Below are 23,678 nucleotides of genomic sequence, written 5' to 3' on the forward strand. Positions count from 1 at the left end.
AATGGCATAGTTGGAGGCATTGGTTTCCACTGTAACCAGAGCATCAGGAACCCAGTGAGTGAGAACAGGAGTGGAGCTGAAGGCATCCTTCAGGTGGAGGAAAGTGGAGCAGCCCTCCTTGGAAAAGTTCCAAGGAGCACCCTTTTGCATGAGGTGAGTGAGAGGGATGATGATGTCAGAGTAGTTATTAATGAACCATCTGTAGAAATTTGTGAACCTGAGGAAGGACTGGATGTCTTGCACATTCTGCAGCTCAGGCCAGTCATGGACTGCATGAACCTTCTCAGTGGACATGGTGAGAGCAGAGGGAGAGAGAATGTAGCTGAGGTACTCAATGGAGTTGGAGTGGAACTTGCACTTCTCTGGCTTGGCATAGAGACCATGCTTTCAAAGGCAGTGGGGTACCTCTTTTATGTGTTCATGGTGTGACTCCATGTCCTGCAAGTAAATTAGAATGCCATTGAGGTATACATGATGCAGACATCAAGCATGTCTGCAAAGATGCTATTGACAAAATGCTGGAAAGCCACAGGCACATTGATCAGATCAAAGGGCATTACCCACCAGTTGTAAGAGCCATAACAAGTGTGGAAAGCCATTTTCCATTCATCTCTGTCTGCAATGCAGACTAGATGATAGGCATGGCAGAGGTTGATCTTGGTGTAGACTTTAGCATGGCTTGGAGAGTTGAGTAAGTCAGAGATGAGTGGCAGCAGATAGTGATCTTTTTTCATGATTTTATTGAGTCCTCAATAGTCTATGCAGAGGCAGAGTGAACTGTCCTTCTTCTTTATGAAGAGGACAGGGGCACCATGAGCAGAGGTGGACTGTTTGATGAAGCCATAGCCAAGATGCTCATCAATGAAGGTGTGGAGAGCATGTCATAGCCATGACTCAACCCTGGCTGGACTCAGCCTTGCCAATCATTTACCCCCAGTAGGTCTAGCATGGTAGGCACTGCTTTGCAGTGCATGTCACTCTGGTTGAACACTGCCTGGCCTTGTCCCCAGTCCACCCTGTCCTGGTCTCTGGTTGCCTTAGTCATACCTTACTAATACCATTCTTACCAATTGTCTTAGCAATCTTTGCAAGACCAGCATTACTGGTCTCCATACTATAGTTACAGTACTTCTAGTATATAAGCTCTTAGATACTCAGCCTGTACTTCCTCAGTCTGAAACCAAATAAGTCTCATCTGATATCCCTGCCTTGGCCTTGGACTCAGACTGCAACCCATGCAAGGGAATAGTGCTGCATCATCAGTCACTAAGTCCAATCAGTCCACCTTCTGTACCTCTGCCTTTTCCTCCTGACCCCAACCCCTTGGCCTTGCACCAACTTTGGTCTCCAGTCTGGCCTCAAACCCAGACTTCATGGACTTGACAGTATTTCAGACTCACCACTTGTGTGGGTCTAACAGATTATGGCAACAAAGACTCATTTCCAACCTCCCCATGGCTGCTCTGCCACCAACCCTGAATCAGCTTCAGCCAGTGGGACTTACTGTGAGGCAGCACTAGCTGCCTTGGGTACCACTAGACACTCTCCCAACCCCATTAGTCCTTTCAGGAGCTTTTCAGCCTGAACTTCCAATACTCCCACCCAACATCACCCCACCACCCCTATCCCTGATGATGATCCTGGTGATGAAGGGCCAGACAATGATGACAACAACAATCCCAATGATGATGACCCTGGCAACAGTCCTGGAGATGATGGGCCCAGTGATGATAATCTGGAGGACAAACCAGACTTCCCAGATCCAGACACTGAACCTGTGGTTGTGGTCTTTGATAGCCTAGCAAAGACCATTAAGCTACTGGCTCACAATGCCTGCACCAGCCCTGAGTCCTCAAGCAGGACCAAGCTGCACAAGCCCAACACCTTTGATGGCACTGACCCCAAGAAGCTTTGTGCTTTCCTCATTCAGTGCAAGCTAAATTTCCAAGACTGGCCTTGGGCTTTCAGGACTGACTGTGCCAAAGTCATCTTTGCACCATCCTACCTTAAAGGCATGACCTTGGAGTGGTTCAAGCCAGACTTGCTCAGGATCAAGGACCCCAATGACTGGCCTCTCTGGATGGACTCCTGGAGGGAGTTCATCCTAGAATTACAAACCACCTTCAGCCCCCATGACCCAGTCACTGATGCCAAGAATCAGCTTGACCACCTGCATATGAAAGACAACCAGCACATTAACAAGTACATTATCAACTTCAACTGACTTGTTTCACAAGTCCAGGGATACAGTGGTGGTGCCCTGCACCATCACTTCTACTCCAGACTCCCAGACTGGATCAAGGATGAAGTCTGTCAGGTTGGCAAGCCCTGGACACTACATGAGCACTGCCACCTTTCCCAGGAAATAGATGTGCACTATTGGGAGTGCAAAGAAGAAATCCAACAGGCAAATAAGCATCAGGGCTTGCCCTTCTCCTCCAACAAGTCTGGCTGCTCCAGTGTGAGTCACAGTGTGGTTCAGTGGTGAAAACCAACCAAAACCAACACAAAAGACAAAAAGAGCAAGTGGTGGTGTGCCTATGTGGTACCTAGATGGTAGAACCTTTGATTTGGGTGGGTTTTTGCAAGCTACAACACTCAAAGACAAGTGCTGAGGGTTGGGGGTGCTCCTGACAAAGAGGGAGCAAGAATGTGATAGAAAGAAATAGGGTAGACTGCTGTCAGCCTACAGAAGGATGGATGGCAACTTAATTTGATGTCCTAAGCTGCACTGAGCTCAGGGAGGGCTTGGAGTGAAGTATATTGATGATAGACAAGGATAAACAAAGTAGATGATAGTTAGACCCTTAATAAAGTCTCAACTATCAAAGCTGCTGAATGAATTACTGAGTGATGATAAAATGCAAGCAAGAGGGGGTCTCTGATGTCTTCTTTTCTTTTTTTTTTTAAATCTAAGTACAGTGATTTATCTACAGTACAGGGGTGTTGCCTATGGAAAACAAGGTGCAAACACTTGGTAAGTGATTGGTAACTGATGAGTAAGAAATGTAAGTGATGGGTAATCATCTTGGAAAGCATTGGTAAGCATAAGCAAGCCAAAAGGCAAAGAATCAGTAAGCAAAGTCAAAAGATTGGTAAGTATTGGCAATAGGTGAGTCAAAGACAGTCAGAATGTCAAAGTATGAGTCAAGTAATGTCAGGAACCAGGAAAGCACACTGGAATCACAGTAGGGGGAGGCTGTGCATGTCACATCTCAAAGAGATCACTTCTAGGCCAAGGTGGGATGACAGAGAGGCAGCACTGATCTGATGCCAATATAGTACATCCAAAAGTGGACAGGGTGAGTCAGATGTCAACAGGGGTCAAGCTTTGGGGGTCTGTGGGGTGACAGGAGCATAGGGGATTGCAACTTTCCCCCCCAAACCATCCTCTCAGTGAAGCAAATAAAAACTTCATGAATGAGGCTCTGTTGGAAGAGAGGATGAAGGGGGGGTGTCTTCTGCTGTATCTTGCAACAAGGAGGCAAGATGTGCATCATACTCATCATGGATGTGATCAGGGAGAGTGGAGAACAGTAGATTATACTGTAGCTGTTGCAATCTTGGAAGAATGACAGACAAGACTGGCATGAAGACATTGCAGGGAGCAGGGAGGAAGGAACCATATGCTTCTTGGACTGGAGAGACTGAAATGACCACATAAGACCTTTCCAAGTGAATGACAGACCTGAGGCAACCAAAGAATGTCCTCCTAGAGGTCATACTGACAAAAAGAACATGCTGTCCAAGCTGGATGGGCTGAGAGGGGGCAGACAAGGGTGGGATGTACCAGGATGCTTCAGGATGGAAGCTGGTAGGAACTCCTGGTAGATATATGTAGCCATGGTCTGTAGCAAAGGGGACAAGTGAAATGATTGATGTAGAGGTGGCCATATCAGAAGAATTAATGAAATGAGCATCTTTTGGAGGGAGTGCTGTAGAAATGTGTGGAGTGCATAAATCCTTTCCAATCTTGGAAGGTAGGATTGTGTGGATGAGCACTAAAAGTGAGTGTGGGAATGGTCTTGGTATCTGCAGAAATGGCAGAGATATGTTGAAAACCAGATTGCTGTACACAGGCACTTAAGAATTTTAACTAGTGCTTAACTCACTCCCTTTCTTTTTCTTTGGCACTGATGACTTGTTCTTGTGCAAGGGATGACTGCCAACATTTCTGGCTGTCCTTCTTCGCATGAGGGCTATGGTCTTCATCTCCATTCATCAGCTGTATCCATGTCCACCTTGCCAAATACCTTTGGTGTGTGACACCAGTAACAACAGCCAGTCCAGGACTGGTCAGGACAAGCCCAAGACCAGCAGTAATAACACTGGTTCTACCCAGTCCAAGCCAGCCTCATTGAAGCCAGGCAACAACAATAGTAACAACTTGTCACTATAGAAAGTCATGATTTACCTTGGCTTTGTACTCTAGTGGACTCCAGCTCTACTTATTGTTTTATAGATAATCAATTTGCTAATCAACATTCATTTACCCCTTACTTGGTCTCACCAATCCAACTCTGGCTTTTTGATGGAACATCTGCATTCACCATAACCCAAGCAAAGACATCTCAATTTGCTTCACCACTGGTAACCCTGTATCTTGCCCTGTTGGATTCCAAGTGTAAAGTAGTTCTTGGGCATAACCAGCTCACCCAATACAATCTGTTCATTGACTGGGTATTGAGCAGTCTTACCTTCCAGACTCATACACAAGGAATGCCAACCCCATTGACTCCCCCTGTAAGCCTGGTCTCCACCAGTCTTCCTGACCCCAGTCCTAGTGACCAACCTGGCCCTGTGCCATCTGTACTGGTCACTGATTCCCTGGCTTGCACCCCCCTGAAGGTCCCTCACATCTCCCTAATCAATGCAGCCACCTTTGTGTGTGCCTGCAAACTTGAAGGGTCTGTCCAATTCCAACTTCAGTTCCACCCTTTGGACTCAGCCCAAGCCCAATTGGCCTTGGCCTCACCTCCCCCAGCCTTACCCAATGTCTTGGAGGAGTATCATGATTTTGCTGATGTCTTCAGCAAAGCCAAGGCCTTGGCACTCCTGCCTCACTGGGAGTATGACCTGAAAATAGAGCTTGAAGAAGGAACAACCCTGCCATTAGGCACCATCTATTTTTTGAAGGTTGATGAACTGCAGAGGGAGTCAAGTACTGGACTGAAAGGAAGGATTATTCTCAGACTTCAACTTGGTTGAAGCTGCTAAACAACTAGCTACCTGAAAGGAAGGATTATTCTAGGTAGATAAGTAAATGTCCTGTAGAAAGAATATATGAGTCTCACCTCAGACTTCAAGTTGGTTGAAGCTGAGGTGCAGGTAAATAAGGAACTGCAAAGTGTACACTTTTTTGATTACATAATGCTGTGCTCACTGGAACATGACTAAGGTAAATATGTCAAACTCCAACACTATTCACTGTCCCCAGTCAAGCTACAAGCTTTCCAGACTTTCATCAATGAAAACTTCACCACTGGATTCATTTGACTGACTTCCCCTTGCTGCACCAGTCCTCTTCATCAAGAAGAAGGATGGCTCCCTCTGGCCTTGTGTAGATTTCCATGGCCTGAACAAAATCACTAAGAAAGACTGATACCCACTACCACTCATCTCTGACCTCTTGGACTCACCAAGCTGAGCCAAGATCTATACAAAGATTGATCTTTGGCATGCCTACCATCTCATCCAGATTGCCCTGGGCAATGAATGGAAGACCACCTTTTGGACTTGGTATGGGTCTTATGAGTGGTTAGTAATGCCTTTTGGCCTCACCAACACCCTGGCCACCTTCCAATGCTTTGTGAACATGATCTTCACTGATATGTTGGATGTATGTGTGGTCATCTACTTAAATGACATTTTGATCTACTCCAGAGACAGGGAGTCTCATAAGCAGCATGTCTGAGAGGTACTCCACTGGCTTTGGCTTCATGGCCTGTATGCAAAGCTGGAGAAATGTGAGTTCCACTTGGACTTGGTTGAATATCTTGGCTTCCATCTTTCCACTGCCAGCCTCACAATGTTGAAGGAAAAGCTCCAGACCATCTGTGATTGGCCTGAGCCTTGCAGGGTCAAGGACATACAATCCTTCTTCAGCTTCACTAATTTCTACCACCAGTTTATTTTCAACTACTCAGACATTGTTGTACCACTGACCCAGCTTACCTGCAAGGGTGCCCCTTGGAACTTCTCTGAGGAGTGACACCAGTCATTCAACAACCTCAAGGCCACCTTCACAACCATGCTGGTCTTAACTCATTTCATTCCTGGGGTCCCCATGACCATTGAGACTGATGCATTGGACTATGCCATCACTGGCATCCTTTCCATTACTTGCAGTGACAGCCAGATACATCTGGTCACCTTCTACTCCCAGACTCCAACTGCCCCAGAATTAAATTATGATACTCATGATAAGGAACTGCTTGCAATTTTTGAAGCATTCCAGACCTGGCACCACTATCTCAAGGGCTTGGTCTCACTGGTTGATGTTGTCACCAACCACAAGAACCTCAAGTACTTCTCTACTTCTAAAGTACTCACCCACCACCAAGCTCACTGGTCAGAGTTCCTGTCTCAGTTCAATATGATCATCAGGTTTAGGCCTGGTAAGCTTGGGGCTAAGCCTGATGCCCTAACTAGACAATGGGATGTCTACCCCAAAGAGGGGGATAGTGGCTATGCCTGAGTGAACCCACAAAACCTGAGACTGGTCTTCACCCAGGAACAACTAGTGGTCTCCTTTTGCACAACCTACCTTGAGTACCCAGTCTTATGAGCAGTCATGCTAATGGGCATAGAAAAACTATGCAATGATATCCTGACCACACTGCCAGAAAACCTGGTCTCACAAATCCACCTGTCCAGCATGTCTGATCCCCAGTGGTCTGTAGATGACACTGGTTTCCTTTGGCTTGATGGAAGGATCTATGTGCCAGACTCAAATGACCTCTGCCTTAGGGTCTTGTGGCTTAAGCATGACCATCCCCTTTCCAGCCACTTCAGCCAAAATTGCACCTTAGAACTCATCTGGTGTGAGTATACCTCACCCAGCCTCAGGACCTTCATCAAGGACTATATCCAGTCTTGCATGGCCTGTGCTTGGGCTAAGGTTCCCTTCCACTGGCCTTATGGCCTCCTCAAACAACTTCTGGTGCTGGAGAAGCCATGGAAATCCATATCAATGAGTTTCATTGAGCAGCTTCCAGCCTCATCAGGCTTCACAGCCATTCTTGTAGTAGTTGACTGGCTTTCCAAGCAAGCCATCTTCATCCCCACCCATGACACCATCATGGCCCCAGAACTCACCAAGTTGTTCATACTCCATGTCTTCTCCAAGCATGGAGTGCTGGCCCATGTAACCTCTGACCAAGGCTTGGAGTTCATCTCCCATTTCTTCTGGTCACTTGGTAAGGCCTTGGACATGCATCTACATTTCACCTCAGGCTACCACCCCAAAGGTGATGGCCAGACCAAGAGGACTAACCAGACTCTTGAACAATACCTCTGAGTGTACTGCAACTACCAGCAGGACAATTGGGCCAACCTCTTACCACAGCAAGCATTTTACAATTTTCTTTGTACAAACATAGGGGAAAAAAGATTTGAAAAGATACTTTATTTTATCTCATGTTCTCTGCTGAAACAACTGGCAATAATGTTGAATTTTGAATGGTTTTTCTGACAGAAAACATGACACAGTGGATTTCCAATGTTTTATTGGTGAAAAACAATTACCATGACCCACCACTGAAAACCAAAAACAATCATCAAAAAAATTATTAGTACTGTTTTCTACATGTTATGCAATACATTAATCAAATACTTTACCACAAAATAATTTAAACACACTGATCATTGAAGAACATGTAATGTTACATAGAACATCAAAAGTAAATGATATATGTTTTGTATGTGATAATAATAAAAACATTTGGCCAAGTCTTTCAATGTTCATCCTGAAAAAAAAAAAAAAAAAAAAACAGAACAGCAGTTCAATGTTTTCTCTAAAAACATGACATGCTAAACTACAATTTTTATGTACAAGAACATGGTACTGAGAGCATGCCAAATGTTCTAGGTCAAATTACAGTATCTTATCTCCCAGAAAACATGATAAATAAACAATGTATTAAAATATCCTGTTCTAACACAGAATAACTGTGAAGTAGGCATGTTTTATGTAGAGGCATTGGGAAGGTTCTGAGCTGTTTAGGTTCATTTGTGGGCATGACTGCCTTGTGCACAGATCCAAATTTGTCTCTCTTTGACATTGTTTCATAGGTGACAAGCTGACCACTCCCTTCCAGTGTGCTTGACTTGTTTTTCCAATCTTTCAGCATCTCTGCCCTAGCTGCATCATCAGGCCTCTTGCTGCTCTGCTCTGCTGTGCACTTAGTCCCTCAGTAGCTTGTCAGCATACTGATGTCTATCTACAGATTCCACAATTATATCCTAAAATAAAAGATGAAACACATAAAACAGTACAATGTATCACTGATAAAATGACTCATCCAGTTCTTCCAATGAGGACCATGGTGGGTCTGTCATGCACAAAATATCCTGTTTGACAGTTGTGGACAGACAAACATGACAACTTTACTCATTGAATTACTCCAATATGGCACAACATTCCAGGGGTGTTACAAATGTATACTAGGCATATTTAGGACATAACAATGCAATCTGCATGAGCCAATTTTTGTTATACTAAGTTTTTGAAATTTTGACCCACAAATGTGGCCAGCCCCCAAAAGAATTTGTAAAAATCCTGGAAAAAGCAGGATAAGTAGCATTAGCCTAGTACAGTATGATTGCAATGTCAGGGTACCACTTCAGCCAACCCCCCTTGGAGACCTATTAGGTCTGGAGATTTTGATATAAGTATTAACCTAATAGGTGTCATTTTGGTGGGAATTCCCAACTTTTGGGGATTCTCCACCACCATTCCTGGAGATTCTCCTGGGCAGCAATTTAATATGGTTGGAGAAAACATTTCCTCTGTAATATATATATATTATACATCAAATGAAAGAGTAGCTGGGGTCCAAATTGGACTTTCTCCAGGCTAAATAGACTGCCTTTCCAGGTTGATTCTGGGCTTTCTCCAGGCTAAATAGACCCCCTTTCCAGGTTGATCCTGGGCTCTTGCCAGGTTAGATAGACCTGCTTTCCAGGGTGATCCTGGGATTTCTCCAGGCTAAATAGACCCACTTGTCAGGGTGAACCTGGGCTTTCCCCAGGCTATATAGACCTGCTTTCCAGGTTGATATGATGTTAGATTTGCGCAAAAATTAACATTAGTCCAAACATAAGTTGAATTAACCTGAACACATTAAAATTTTCTCTCACATGTGGTTGTACAGTCCTTTTTTTTTTTTTACAAGAAACAATTTATTAGAAAGATTGTAAATCCATGTTTTCTACTTTGTGGCTATAGAGGCAGCTATAAGGTAGTATGTGCTAAGAAGAAAGGTGAGTCATTGGGTATCATATATGCCAAGAGATGAACACAAGATTATGTGGTAAGCACAAATACTAACTAGATGCAAGGAGAGGGAGGGATGCTGGTAGGCTCAAAATTGGAAGGTATGAATACCTTTCCATGGGTTTTTCAAAGAGGTATCAATCATAAATGAACTTGATGGGGCCAGTTGAGTATGGGTTTGGATAGGAGTCAAGGGAAGAGTCAATGGTGGTGCAGGTAGCAGGGGAAGTTCATCACTGGGGGCTGTGACATCCATGGGGCCATCAGTGAGGTCAATGGTGTCAGGTGTTGTACTCATTGAGGGACTAGCATGTGAAGGACCAGCTTTTTCAGAGTCCAAATCATGAACTGTCCATCAGGTTAGCAATATAAAACTTAGATGGTGACTGGACCTACCATCAATGCAATGTCTTTTGATACCATGACTTATTGGGCTCAGGATTGGGTCATCAGCATTGTCACCACTGTCAGACTTAGTCCAAAGTTGAGACTTGCTGTCCTCAGCACCCAAGTCAGTTTCTGCCTTGTACTTTCCCTTCCCCTTTGGGTGCTGTTTCTTAACCCATTGAATGATGAGCTTGAATGGTATCTCATTATGAGTAACTGGGAATATAGGTTAGCTCACACACCACACCAAGTCTTGAGCATTTTACCAAAGATGATTTCTGACTCATCCCTAGAAGGTTGTTTGCCAGCCTTCAGCTTTTGGAAGAGGACTTCCCCATCAGGAAACTCTACTCCTCCTGTCACAACAGCCTCCTTGTGACTGTGAAGGTGGAGTAGATATGGGGGCAGGTACTTGTATTGCCTACCAACCATTCCACTCATATTATAACTCACATTGAACACCTAGAAAGCAGTGGTGGTGAATCAGTGAGTATGTGCTATCAGTGTGACCTTACCTTTGGCTGGGTATCAAGAACTTCAAATAGGTGAGGGAATTCACCACAAAGCATGTTGTCAACTTGTGTCCAACTCCACTCCTGATTGAATGTAAAGTATGAACAAAAGTTGGAGTGAGCTAAACCTGCAGCTTCAAGCCTGCTCAGCTGAGCACTTGTGAGGACAGTTAGTTGTTGTATCACTGGAAACAAGTTTGCCAGTGTAGGCTCATTCACATCCAAATCCTCCTCAAGGCTGGGCTGCAAGAACTCAACATAAAAATGCAGGTAAAATGAGGATGCAAATCTTACCATATCCACTCCATATGGCAGGAAAACAATACAAGCTATGAGAAAGTCCAGGGTTCTTGGATGACCACAAAGACCCTGACACAGGTGAGTAATGTTAAAGTAGCTACCATGGAGATGGTGGGTTGATAGGACTCACCTTTTCTGTTTCACCTTCCTTCCTAAAGGTCTGCCTGTAGCTTGTTGACCTTGACTTTCCTTTCAAACCCTTGTTTGCTTTGGCATGTGCTTGGTGGATGGAAGCCTTTGTTATGCCCATGTCAGGGGTCTTTCCTTTTTTGCTTCCTTGCAGTCACATGCATCACATGCCTCATCACATCTCTCATAATCATCACCATCCTAGGGGTTCACATGCTATGTGGTGGACTCAGATCTCCTGCTGTCAAGGTATTTCCAATACCTGCCAATCATGGCTTCTGGTCAGATCTGGTATTCCACTGCCCTCTCTGATGGACAACTTGCTATGTTCCTGTTTCTTGACTTGTTTACATTGCTTATATGTCTACTTCTTGCTCCAGTGTGAGGCTCCTTGCTGCACATTGATTGTGCAGCTGGTACAGCCTTCATTTCCTTAACTATCCCCATCATATGACACTGTATGACTCTCTCTGACTTATTTATTTGACTGATTATTTTGTTGACCACTGTGGATACACATCATGACTGTTTGGGTACTTGTACTTAGGGGTATATAATCCTACATACTTTACCCTGTATCCTCAGTTTTTCAATTACTTGCAACTCAGCTTCATCCCTCTGCTTTCATCCTTGTTCCTTCCTCCATGTGATCTCAGAAGAACTCACCAGTAGGAATCGAACCTTTGTTGGACTCTTGCAGTAACTGAGCCATAGGAGTTACGATAAGTTCAGCCTGGAGTATTCCCCTCATGTGCATTGTGCCTAGTCCATTTGACGAAGTCACTCTGCTCAGGCATAACAGCCTTAGCCAATGTAGAAGGCTGGGTCTTGGTAGGCAGGTAGGAATAGTTGGAGGTAGATGGTGGTTGTGAGAACATGGAATGAAGGACAGAATCAACAATAGAATTTGAGGCTGGTTTCTGTGAAGGTTGAGGAAAAGAGGACTCAGACTTGTCATCAGAAGAGATGGCTTTTCACTTTTGCAATCACTTGACCATGTTAAAAGATATCAGGAGGAGAAAGGAATGAAATAGAGAAAGGAGAGTGCAAAGGAATGACAGTAGTTGAAAACTTGGAAATATGGTCAGTGGAGGAGGAACAGGATGACAGCATACTATGAAAATTGACTCAGTGTAATAGACTGTTCCCACACTTTTGGACAGGGGGTACACACAATTCACAAGTACATTGAAAGCACTGGCTGTAGCATCCTACTACATGGTCTCATTAAACAAGGCCATGGTGTGGTTGAATACCTCTAAGGCCTGGCACCAGTGCACAGCTTGTCCATACCAGAGAGAATGTGGTAGTTCAATTGCAAGCTCCTTCCTTCTTCCCTGATGACCTGACTGAATAATTTCAAGCTCTGGATATCCATCATGGTCCCATTCCTCTGCTCTAACACCCAACCCAGTAGGTATATGGTGCAGTTGTTGAACTTGATCCAAAGCCCTGATGAAAGCTGTTAATGCAACAGCTGTAAAAGGATTGGTGTATGCAGGTACTGGTGCAGCCTCATGCAGGGATTGGGAAGATTGCTCTGCAGCAATCCTGGAGGGTAGGTCAGGGACATCATTACCATCCTCTCCAATGTCCACCCAGTCTGCATCATCCTGGCCCTGGCTATGTTCCACACCATAGTGTGCATAAACATTTGGGTGGACAGAAATCACATCATCCCTGTACATGCCATGTTCAAGCTGGCCTGTGAAGTGCAGATCCTGTGTAATAAATAACATGGTTTGATTACAGTGTAAATGCACCACAGACATTCCAGTAGTAAAACTTACATTTGGGCTTTGATCATGCCCTTCTCCTGTGATTGGATGGGCATTCCACTCCTCACAGAAGATGGTGCAATCAGCATTGATTTCATTCAAGAAAAGGTGATGCAAAAGCCAGAGATGATTGGGATCTGACCTATCAAGGTGGTGGAGCCTCTAAAGATGGAGGAAGAAAGCTCTCCAGGATCACCCAAATCACCAACCCACTTCCACCCATGCCCTCTCAATGTGAGTGTTATGGGTAGAGCTATAGATGGGTTAATGCATTGTGGTGGATAGATGTAAGAGTGACACATGTTCCCCACATGAAACTGGCTCTGTTAGGACCATGAACACAGATACATCTTTATTCTCACCCTCTCTATCACCATGAATCCATGATGGCAAGCCATATTGCCTGACTGCTTGCAAAAAGGTATCCAAAACTGTATGTGCACTGTTGTTGGTATGAGCCTTAAGACCAACAATCTAAGCACAGTCAGTCCAGTGCTGGAGCTGCAAAGTCAATGGCCAAGAAAACATACAGTTTGGGAATAGCCATCAATGATACCATGGATTACAATACCCCAATGGATAAGTTTATGGTGTCCATCCATATGCCAGAGAGCATTAGGGTGTGAGACTTGGTACTGGTGGCAATGGATAGTAGCCTGCTCTATAACACTTGGCCAAGAGGGTCAACACATTGGAGAGAAGAAGCAATTCAGTGTCTTTGAATGCATAACCCATGTTGGCTGAGAGATCCAGCTAGATAGTGAAGCCCAGATTGTGGTTTAAGATGGTGAAAATAGTGGGTCAAAAGATCTGGTTTTCCATTGGTGATTGGGGTGTGCTGGTAATCAACCCTGTACTTCTTGAGATAATGGTGCAGTGTGTTACAGTGGATACCTATGAGCCTCACTAGCTTTGAGACTGTAATACAATGTCCAGGAGCCATGGCAGCATGCAGTAGCTCAACCTTTGGCTGTTTTCATGGTCATCCAGGTCCTTGATGGTGGGTAGTTTCAATTGGATCTATATGATTCACCTCCAATGCCTCACTGCAGAAGGTAACCAGCCAATAAAAGATGCAGATAAGTATGCACTCACTGTCCCATTGCTTGTTATAGAGCACCTCCAAGTTGCTGCAATAGCAAGCCAAAGCATGCAGTACACTCAGCCACCCAATGCAATGGCAGCTCACTTTGATTGGTAAGGGCTTCCAATGCATGGAGAATTTGGATAGCATCATGGTTGATTGCATCCCAATGGTATTGGAGTCAAGTGGGGTCAGCCTTGCCCTGCAGTGCTTGATTTGCATGGTGGAATAGATCATGCAGGGTTTTATGGGCCTGTAAGACCTGGGCAGGCCAGGAAGCTAAGGTCTGATCTGGTAAAGCAGGAAAAACCATGATCACCAGCTTCCAACTGGATAGTCAAGTACTAGCTGGAATGAGGCCTGAGATCAGTTTCATTGTGCTTATGTAATGGACCTTGGTGTTGGGGTGTGATCACCTGGACTCCAGTTCTACCTCCTCTACACCAATCCTAGCATATGAATCAACATCCCATATTTTGGTTTTCTGATGGAAATGTTGTGTTTCAGGTATTGATCCCCCCCACTGTGCTGGTGGTGGAAGCACACTGGTCATTAACAATATTTTAAGGCAGGCAATACAACCTTTTGTTTGCACAAAAGCATTCTCTTCATGCACTCACAGACCCTGGAAGGTATCTTAACCATGCCATCAGGTGTTGAGGGTGATGGAGAGGATAGCAACCATGCCATTTTCTTGGAAGGAATTAGCAGGGAAGAGTTCACCCACTTCATTGCCTGGGTATACCATGTGTGAGTTCACTATGGAACCCTATCCACAACAGATGTCCCTAACAAATATCAGTGGATCTGCTGCCCAACACCATACTATCCCCTCCCTTACTGCAATTCTCAAGATCTCTCAGATGTGGATGATTGAGAATAGCATAGAATGGGTGATCTCCAACCTCAAGAAATTGGACTTGAGTCCTGCCCATAAGCTTGAGCTCACTCACAGGCATAGCATCCCTGAGTGGATACCCCATGCCACTTGGGCATTGGTCATCTCTCCACTTGCTGCAATTAGCAAGGATGATGTTTTCCAACTTGGTCTTAGGGTATACTCAATCATCACCAAGGCTCAGGAGATGATCAAGTGTGAATGAAAGACCATTGCAGCTGTACCTCCTGGCCTTTCACTTGAACCTGACCCAAATTGCCTTGCCAGCCAACATCAACTGTGTAGGGAGGCTTGGATTCACTTCTGGTGGCATAAAGTAGCTCATCAACTCCTCCATCCCACCAGGCCCCTGCCCTTAAATGCTGTCATTGACTATATTGCCAGTCAGCCACACCCTGATGGATTAAGAGTAGCCTGTAGGGAGAGATATGTGGGGGAAATCATTGAGGGTGGTGGTCTGCATGTTGTGGATGCAATAGTTGATGGTGCAACTGGAGCCATCCAACACTACCTTGCATCCCTATAATACCTTGTCACTTTACAACTTGGGGACATGCAGAAATTTATACTGCCATCACTGTAGTTAAATGGTACCAAAAATGGAAAGAAGAAAGAAACATGCACAAGAATAGTAGTACACAAGAGCTAATGCAAGCAAAGCCACAAAGGCTGGTGCAATTTTTTGGGGCACTCAGTCAGGATTGAACTTTTTACCACCATCACTGTAGTTAAATGGTCCTTAAAAAAAAAACAGGAACATAAAGGGGTGTGTGTAGGTGTAGCAGTACAGCAGGGCCAATGCCAGCAGTGCAACCAGGGTCAGTGCAATTTTTTTGCACAGGGCAGGAATCAAACCTGGGGCTTCAGCTGGCAGTCCTGTGCAGATACACAACAGGGGCCAGGCACACTAAACCACTAGGCCACACAACAATGCATACCTCCCACACACTTCAACCTATGACTCCTCAACCACCACCACTAATTATGTAATCAAAAAAGCGCAGTAGACATCCCTACATTTTACTAGTACAGCCACTATTTACCCAGACTCCTCTGATTATGTAACTAAAAAAGCGGATTAGGCCCACTACGTTTTATGGGTACACCCACAATAGCAATGGTTACATAATACTTTCCCATGGAGAAAATTTTCACCCACTGCACCACCTCACCCTCAGCAACTGATTGCCACATCACAAAGCCTGCTATGCCAAAGCAACAAGTTTCACAAAAGCAACTCAAACTCATCCAGTGTATGTTGCCTGCCTGTATGTGTTTACAGTACCAGTTGACCTTTTATGTATAGTTTTGGAACTGCTGGAGGGAAACTCCAAGTTCATTGCTGCATTTGTGACAGAACCTTTGTCACCCAATGCATGGAGGTACATTGAGGGTGCTGCCCTCAAGGCCCAGCTTCCCCATCCTCCCAAGAAGGTGAGTCTCCTACCTACTATCATCTGCTTACGTGGTCTAACATCATTAGCTTGAGAATTTCTTGTGTATTGTCAGCCAGCATGCAGTGCATCTCACTACTTCAGAGCTGTTGACTGCTATGAACAACTACTGCCATGGGAGAAAAGCTGCAGCTAATAGCAACAGGCTAGCAAAGTGTGAATTGGTGAGTGTTCATATGTACAGGTGCAATGGTTATGCCTAATTTTGTAGACCAATGCTCTAGGCTTGGGAAAGGACCCCCTTCCCTGTGCTGACCTTGCCACCCAGCTCAAACTCACAATAATTCTCTGTGACTGCATGCCTGACCCACACAAGCATGGTGCCATTCTGGTTGACTGTGGCAATGAGGACTTGGCTGGAGCTGGTGAGAAAGTCCTTATTGTCCCTGCTGATAACACTTGGTATGTGGTCAAAGAGCATGCCAATGTTGCCTTCATAAACTCCACTGGTAAGTTAACATCTCATGTGCCAGTATTTATTTCATCTTGTAACAGGTGATATTGAACTCATTGTCATCCAAGGCTGTTGTATCCTGTGCCCTGATCTCATTGACCATGTGAACACTGTGATTGAGGATGTTGTGCACAACTGAAGGGGTGTCCAGGTATGGTTAGTGTCCTCTGTTTTGACTCTATTACTCAATGTTGTTAGCCAACCCATGGAGGAAAATTGATTCAATATGGGTGGAATGCTGGTCCCTGCCATGCTCATGTCTTTGGGCTGGTCCATAATGTTGTGAACAAGAAACTTGATGGTGAGGAGCTGGCAGCTCAGGATAAGTCCATCTTGGGAATCATGTCTCTAACTTGGAACTTCTTGACTGCAGTACTGCCAAAGGAGGTCATTGATCCTGTCAGGGAAAAGATTGCCATGGCTGGCCTACCTCCTATGGCATCACCAGGCAATGTCAAAGCTGTGTGCCTGTATAATGGTAACCCATGAACACTAACATAAAGTGCATCAGAGCATGGTTATGAGCTTGAGCTGCCCAATGGAACCCTATCCTGGAATACTGCTGACCATGCCCCTGCTGAGGCATATATGTCCCAGAACTATACTGCATAAGTATTCTATTCAATGTTTCATGGCTGCCCCACCAATCATTCTCTAGTCCTATCCACACTGATCAATTGTATGCACTCCATGCTCTGAGCTGGGTGACCATGCATGAGGTCATAAACCATGCAGCAGCAGCTCTCCATGTCAAGAGGAAGGGTTCTAAGTTCCAACATACTCCAGGAGTAACTATGTGGATGTATCTCTGGGTGTAGTTGTCAAGTGTGCAAAGGATACTACCATGGTATGTGCTCTGGGTTGAATTCCATACTTTTGTTGAGATCTCATTGCTTTGACTCATAGGTGATGAAGCCAACCTACAGGCATGGCACAACACTGTCACACCCTGGAAAGCATCAAGGGACTGCAATCAACTTTGCTACTCACATCAAAACAGCCTTTGATAAGGCAATGGTGCAGGTGGACTGATTGTTGATGGAGGAGACAGTTCTAAGTAGATAAGAAGCAAGCCAAATATGAGTATAGTGGTGTTCAGATAAATACAAGTGTGTCCAGGTAAAATCTCCATGTGCTCTGGGAGATTCACTGTGCTCAGGGTAATTCAATTTGTGTTCAGGGGAATTCAACTCATGTTTGGGGTAATTCAACTTGTGTTTGGGTAATTCAACTTGTGTTTGGGGTAATTCAACCAGTGTTTGGGTTAATTCAGTTTGTGTTCAGGTTAATTCAAGTTGTGACCAGACATAATATTAATTTTTGTGCAGATTTAACACCATAGGTTGATCCTGGGATTTCCCCAGGCTAAATAGACCCACTTGCCAGGGTGAACCTGGGATTTCCCCAGGCTAAATAGACCTGCTTTCCAGGTTGATCCTGGGATTTCCCCAGGCCAAATAGACCCACTTGCCAGGGTGAACCTGGGATTTCCCCAGGCTAAATAGACCTGCTTTCCAGGTTGATCCTGGGATTTCCCCAGGCCAAATAGACCCACTTGCCAGGGTGAACCTGGGCCTTCCACAGACTAAATAGACTCATTTTCCCAGGCCATGGAAAGTTGGAAGCCATTCTTACAGAGTGACACAACTTGAGACCATCAATTATGGCACTTGCATTGGAATCCTAGGTGATCAGGAGGGTTCCTTGAAAGGCAGGGGGGATGGAGGAGAACAGAAAGCAGGTGAGTGGTACAGGGGGAGAAAGGGGCAGGGTGGGTGATAGAGGAAAGGGGAGGTAGAATGACACCTTCTGCATATGACATCAGAATCATCTGGGTGTTAACTCTCAGGAAACATCCCCCTGACCAAACACTCCACTCATCCTTATGCACTCAAACTAACCTACCCTGTGCTTTAGCTCACCCTGCTCCTCATGCTGCTCTAACAAGATGATGGAGGACATTTTGGACACCAACAAACTCCCATGATGAAGTCAACAAATATACCATTGGAAAAACTATGTGATGTTCAGAAGTTGGGACACTACCATCTCCTCTATGTCACCAGGAAAATCACACAGGTGTGAGAGGATGGAGACAAGGAACATGAAGCAGAGAGTATTGTCCTATGAAAGAATGAACTGTTGAGAGGCTCAAACACCAACAACACCACAAGGTATATCAACAGTTGGTGTAAAGGACAGAGAAGGTGATCCTCTAAGTGCATACTCCATGTCCTGCTGGGGATTGAGTCTATGTCATGTTGGGGATTCTCCTTGTCAAGTGTGGGGATTCTCCATGTCATGTTGGAGATTACCCATGGCCTATGGGGGTTCTCCATGTCAACTGTGGGGATTCTGCATGACCTGCAGTGATTCTCCATGTCAAGTGTGGGGAGTCTCCATGACCTGTGGAGATTCTCCATGCCATGTTGGGGATTCCATGGCCCACTGGGGATTCTCCATGTCATGTTGGAGATTCTCCATGTCAAGGGTGGGGATTCTCCATGGCCCATTGAGGATTCTCCATGACATGTTGGAGATTCTCCACATCAAAGGTGGGGAATCTCCATGCCATGTTGGGGATTCTCTGTGGCCCACTGGGGATTCTCTGTGCCATGTTGGAGATCCTCCATGTCAAAGGTGGGGATTCTCCATGGCCCACTGGTGATTCTCTATGTCAAGGGTGGAGATTCTTCATGTCATGTTGAGGATTCTCCATGGTTTAGCTGGGGATTCTCCAAGGCCCACTGGGGATTCTCCATGTCAAGTGGGAGATTTTCTATCCTTGACATGGCAGATCCCTACCCTTGACATCAATCACCTAGCACACCATAAGCCTCCTGGGCATCTCTGGATGCCACAAATGCCCACCTTGATATGGTACAGGCAGTACAACAACATCAATACAAGCATGCAAGCAGTGTCATACATATAATTAATGATCATCACAGGTGTGCCAGCAGGTGTAGGAGGTCCAACCTTTCCTGCTGAGTTCATTGTCACCCAGCACAGCCAGGAGCTTCTCCAGGAGTTGGTGGACTTGGTTGACAATGTATCCTGATTCAAGGTTGCTAGGCTTACAGTGGTCAATGTGGAAGATCCAAATAGCATTGTGAATGATATTTTACAACTTGACAGGCATGTAGTGTGGAGTAATCAATACCAATCTGCAGAACTCCAGCATGGAAGCCACCCTTCTTGCCTGTAACATCAACACAGTACTTGTGCTTGAACTCCCTGCACAATGAGCTAATGTCCAATGGTGGAAGCTGAATGGTATACACTTTCCTTCCACTCTGCTGCCCAACACAGACAGCCATCTGCAAGACATTGATATATGAACATTTTGATCCTGCAGTAACCATCTGCTTGACATTGTTGTCCTCCTTCAAGTGCTCCTGCACATATCAACCAGAATGGTCACAATGAAGGTTAAATTCACACTCAACCATACTTTTGAAGGATTCTAGGATAGTCATGCTAGGCATGCCCTTCAAGTGGTTGTGATATGCATCATCAATAATCTCCTGGACCCTCTGCTTCCTTTCTGCAATTTTCTTTGGTGATGAAGCTTGTCACTTTCAGTCCAGCAATAGACCACCATTGCTGATACTGAACCCATTATGGAAAAGCCAGTAGTTGATGACCATTTGTATACCAGTGAAGACCTGACACATGGCAGGACCTTTCTTGCAGAAGACAATATGTATCAGACTGCCCTGGGTCACACCAACCATCTTTTTGTACATGAACTGGATGAGGTCACCCAATGGATCATGCACTGCACTGCCATAGTAGATCATGACATCCTCCAGCACCTTGACATTGGATATAGCCTGTCTCCCCCATTGACAACAGTATCAATGAGAGCTTCTTGACCAACCATGGCATGGAAACAGAACTCCTGCAGGATCAGCCCACACATGTATGGTTCTCCATCAATCCACTCACCTCTGAACTGAAGTCATCCTTGGTAAAGTGAGGTAACATCCAATGGTGGAAGCTAAATGGTATACACTTTCCTACTACAACTCTGCCACCTGACACAGGTGGATATCTGACATGTGCATCATATTCATCACTGTGAGACTGCACTAGTACTGGCAAAGAGGACAGCACAAACAAGGGATGTAGTCATGCACATTAGCCCCTCTACAAATCATGAAGCATCAGACACCTCCCAAAAAACAATGGGCAGGTCAAACCATGCCACAGATATATTGAAACCTATAGGCTACCTCAGTAGGTGTGAAACTATTGAGGGAATGGTGAAGGGAATGTATCACTATGTATGCTCTAAGGTGGTTATGTAAGCATGGCTGAAGCACACCTAAGTCACAACCACACTGGCACTTTATAATCTCCAACAAGATAGGTGTCACCAGTCCAGCAAAAACACACAGGACAAACCAAATTTCAGACTGGACTTTGAGGCATCCAGCAACACATTATGTAAGGCAACACACTATAAGATTAAACAAAGCCTTTGACTCTGTATCTACAGTATTAATGAATGGGAAGTGTGAGGGTAGGAAGGGTATCATTGGAAAATGCTGGGCCATGTATAGAATCAGTGGGGATGAAGTCTTCAACTCTGTATCTACAGTGTTAATGAATGGGAAGTACAAGGGTAGGAAGGGTATCATTGGTGAGCAACTGGGCCATGCATAGAATCAGTGGGGATGAGATAGTAATCAAAATGCATATGACATACCTCCACAGCAATGGCCATGTGGGTGTAGAAATATCTGTAGGTTACCTCAGTAGTGAACAAACTACTGAGTGTATTAATGTACCTATAGGCTACTACAGGATGTCAGTATAGTAGAATACTTGTAATATGAATAGACTTACCCTCAATAGTGAACAAACTACTGAGGGAATACTAGTAGAAAATACTACAAGTAGGTGCACTATTTCAGCTTATGTAATCAGCCAAAACATCGCACAGTGGTCAAGTACCACAGGGGCACTTTATGTTCCAACAGTGGGGTGGTGCTCACTGAAAGGTAAGGATCAGTGTCCATAGTACTAATGAATGGGGAGGGGGGTATCATCAATGAGCACTAGGTTATGCATGTAATCAGTGAAGATGGGGGTATGTAACAGAGGTGTACATAACATACCTCAGTAGCAGATATAATGATTACAGGGGTAGCCATCTTCATCATCAGATGGATAGTGGTGTCTCTTGTGTGGGGGGCTCTGATAAACATACTCAACCACACTGCATTGGTCAGTATAATGCATTCAGGTCAGACTAACAGCATACCTGTGATGGGACCTTCCCTGTGATGGGCCTGCTGTTGAAGGTAGGCCAAGATGAGGGACCTAGGAAGGAGACTCAGGCTTCAGTTAGAAGAAGTCTATATTCACAGCTAACCTAGGAAGGAGCCTACAGCAGTAAGTCAGTAAGGTAGCTATTAATTAATAAAGCAGAACAGTTACCTCAGGCTTCAGTTAGAAGAAGTCTGAGGTACACCTGAAGGAAAAACAAACATCCTAAGTGCGAAGATTTATTATGTAAGCTTGTATGATGTAAGCAAAAATCAGGTAAAGGGGACAACACTTCAACACCTGCATCATTCTCACTTCCATCTTCTGGATATTGTCAACAATGCTTCTGTGATCAGTGGCAGGGGCAGTGGTGGGAGTGCAGGGTTGGAGAGCGGCTGTGGGAGGCACCATGTTGTAGATGATGTGCTACCAGAGCAGGATCATGTGTAGCTCATGGAGGAGATGAGCAAGGTGATTTGTCAGGCAGTGATGAGGGAGGAAGAGGTGAATACTTGGATGCTGGAGGGGGTCAATGAGCATTGCAGGTGTTTGGTGCTGCACAGCCTCATGTGGTTGTGCTTCAGCTAGGGGTGGGGGGAGACAAGGGGCTGCCTCCTGGTCAGGGCCCTTATAATGCATTGTTGGGGGGAGCACTTTGACAAATGCTTGTGAGTCAGAAATGAGGCAAAGGGAGTGTTGAAGCATATTCACTACTAATGGAATGTCAAAGGCTTTCAGGTCAGCTTCATGCAACAGCTGAAGCTGGTCTGAATAATTCACATTAGTCAGGCCAGCATAATTGTGCAAGATCAGTAATACTCACCAGCTGTCCAATGCTTGAGATAAAATGACAAAGCAGGTACTGGCACAAAGTGGTCTTCTTCCTCCTCTGCTGGAGCCTCCAAGTTGTAATCTTGTTCCATCTGCTCTTTCAAAAATGGAACAGTGAGAGCACAGAGCTCATCAACATTGAGGTGCTTCATGTTGAAATCAGGACCAACCACCAGAACTCCAGCTGGCCAATCAACAATGGTATGCTTGTGGATGAAGAGCAGGTCTAGCAGCACCTTCCATGGAACATTCTTCTGCCCACACTTGATCTTGGCTTCATATTCACCTCCAGCAGACAACTCTCTTTGTTCTTGTCATCACTTATCATGTCCTTGTTCCTGACTGTGTGCTCATCTTGGCCTATGTTGCTGTCAAATTTTCATTTCAGCTGTGTAGCCACTCTCTCCTATTGTACTGACCCAGAGTCTGGTGACTTTGGGTCTCAGACACTTATTAGTGACTCTGAGTCCTGCATATACACTATTGACTTCATGTCACAGTGTTCAGTTACTGAATAGGAGTCCACCACCTGAAACCTCAGAGGAACCATGGTGCTTCCTCTTCCCAGCATTGTGCATTGGATGATGGCTCTGACCTTGTAAGTTTTTCTCATCATTGTGAACTTCCTTATATTCATGTTGGCTTATCTTCCTGCAGAGTTCCTCCATCACATCTCCTTCAACTAGTTGGATGCCCAGCATTGCCCCCCACCCCTTGACCTTGTCTGATCATCAGGCTTCATTTTGCTCTCCTCCACCCTTGGTATGTCAGATTTTGCAGATACTCAGGTGATGCCTAGTCATTTGGTATGTCTTTTCCCTCTGGCAGAACTTGCACATGCTTACACCTGGCTAGGACCCTCAGTTGTTGTTTGTTCCACATCCATCAGCTCATCACTGCCAGCCCTATGGTATGAAAGGACTCTACCTCCCTGCACCCCCACCTCTCTTCATCCTTCCAGGTCACCAGCACCTTGCACAAGATGCCAATGCTGTACCAGATCAACATCACAGCTCACCTCCTTGCAGGTCTGATGTTTTTGATCTTGTGGATAGCCTTCATTTCAATGAGGAGGTCA

General features: G+C 45.1%; 6 protein-coding genes across 6 annotated transcripts; 3 read left to right on the plus strand and 3 right to left on the minus strand.

Annotated features, from left to right (window-relative positions):
• Window positions 1-9,584: 9,584 nt before the first annotated feature.
• F5J12DRAFT_895258 (uncharacterized protein) lies at window positions 9,585-10,945 on the minus strand (the record flags this gene model as incomplete). The annotated part of the gene is made up of 6 exons (XM_051747813.1): window positions 9,585-9,844; window positions 9,893-10,099; window positions 10,150-10,345; window positions 10,399-10,638; window positions 10,690-10,764; window positions 10,826-10,945. The coding sequence occupies 6 exons, from the start codon at window positions 10,943-10,945 to the stop codon at window positions 9,585-9,587; spliced, it is 1,098 nt and encodes a 365-aa protein (XP_051597607.1).
• A 1,093-nt stretch (window positions 10,946-12,038) lies between these two features.
• F5J12DRAFT_724516 (uncharacterized protein) lies at window positions 12,039-12,764 on the minus strand (the record flags this gene model as incomplete). Its single annotated transcript, XM_051741545.1, has 2 exons — window positions 12,039-12,545; window positions 12,615-12,764. Coding segments are annotated over 2 exons (657 nt in total), but the record flags the coding sequence as incomplete, so codon positions are not given.
• A 1,484-nt stretch (window positions 12,765-14,248) lies between these two features.
• F5J12DRAFT_724627 (uncharacterized protein) lies at window positions 14,249-14,789 on the plus strand (the record flags this gene model as incomplete). Its single annotated transcript, XM_051741548.1, has 2 exons — window positions 14,249-14,425; window positions 14,469-14,789. Coding segments are annotated over 2 exons (498 nt in total), but the record flags the coding sequence as incomplete, so codon positions are not given.
• A 1,907-nt stretch (window positions 14,790-16,696) lies between these two features.
• F5J12DRAFT_724508 (uncharacterized protein) lies at window positions 16,697-17,104 on the plus strand (the record flags this gene model as incomplete). Its single annotated transcript, XM_051741544.1, has 2 exons — window positions 16,697-16,945; window positions 17,006-17,104. Coding segments are annotated over 2 exons (348 nt in total), but the record flags the coding sequence as incomplete, so codon positions are not given.
• Window positions 17,105-20,779: 3,675 nt separating this feature from the next.
• F5J12DRAFT_784746 (uncharacterized protein) lies at window positions 20,780-21,770 on the plus strand (the record flags this gene model as incomplete). The annotated part of the gene is given in 9 exon segments (XM_051743089.1): window positions 20,780-20,801; window positions 20,864-20,944; window positions 20,997-21,140; window positions 21,295-21,307; window positions 21,341-21,396; window positions 21,444-21,501; window positions 21,580-21,590; window positions 21,645-21,727; window positions 21,747-21,770. 9 exon segments carry the CDS (start codon window positions 20,780-20,782, stop codon window positions 21,768-21,770), a joined length of 492 nt encoding a protein of 163 aa, XP_051597611.1.
• A 425-nt stretch (window positions 21,771-22,195) lies between these two features.
• Window positions 22,196-22,752, minus strand: F5J12DRAFT_784747 (uncharacterized protein; the record flags this gene model as incomplete). Its single annotated transcript, XM_051743090.1, has 2 exons — window positions 22,196-22,536; window positions 22,593-22,752. 2 exons carry the CDS (start codon window positions 22,750-22,752, stop codon window positions 22,196-22,198), a joined length of 501 nt encoding a protein of 166 aa, XP_051597612.1.
• Window positions 22,753-23,678: the final 926 nt, after the last annotated feature.

Source organism: Pisolithus orientalis (genome assembly GCF_024613125.1).
Source record: "Pisolithus orientalis strain OTSU chromosome Unknown F5J12scaffold_28, whole genome shotgun sequence".
NCBI lineage: Eukaryota > Fungi > Basidiomycota > Agaricomycetes > Boletales > Pisolithaceae > Pisolithus > Pisolithus orientalis.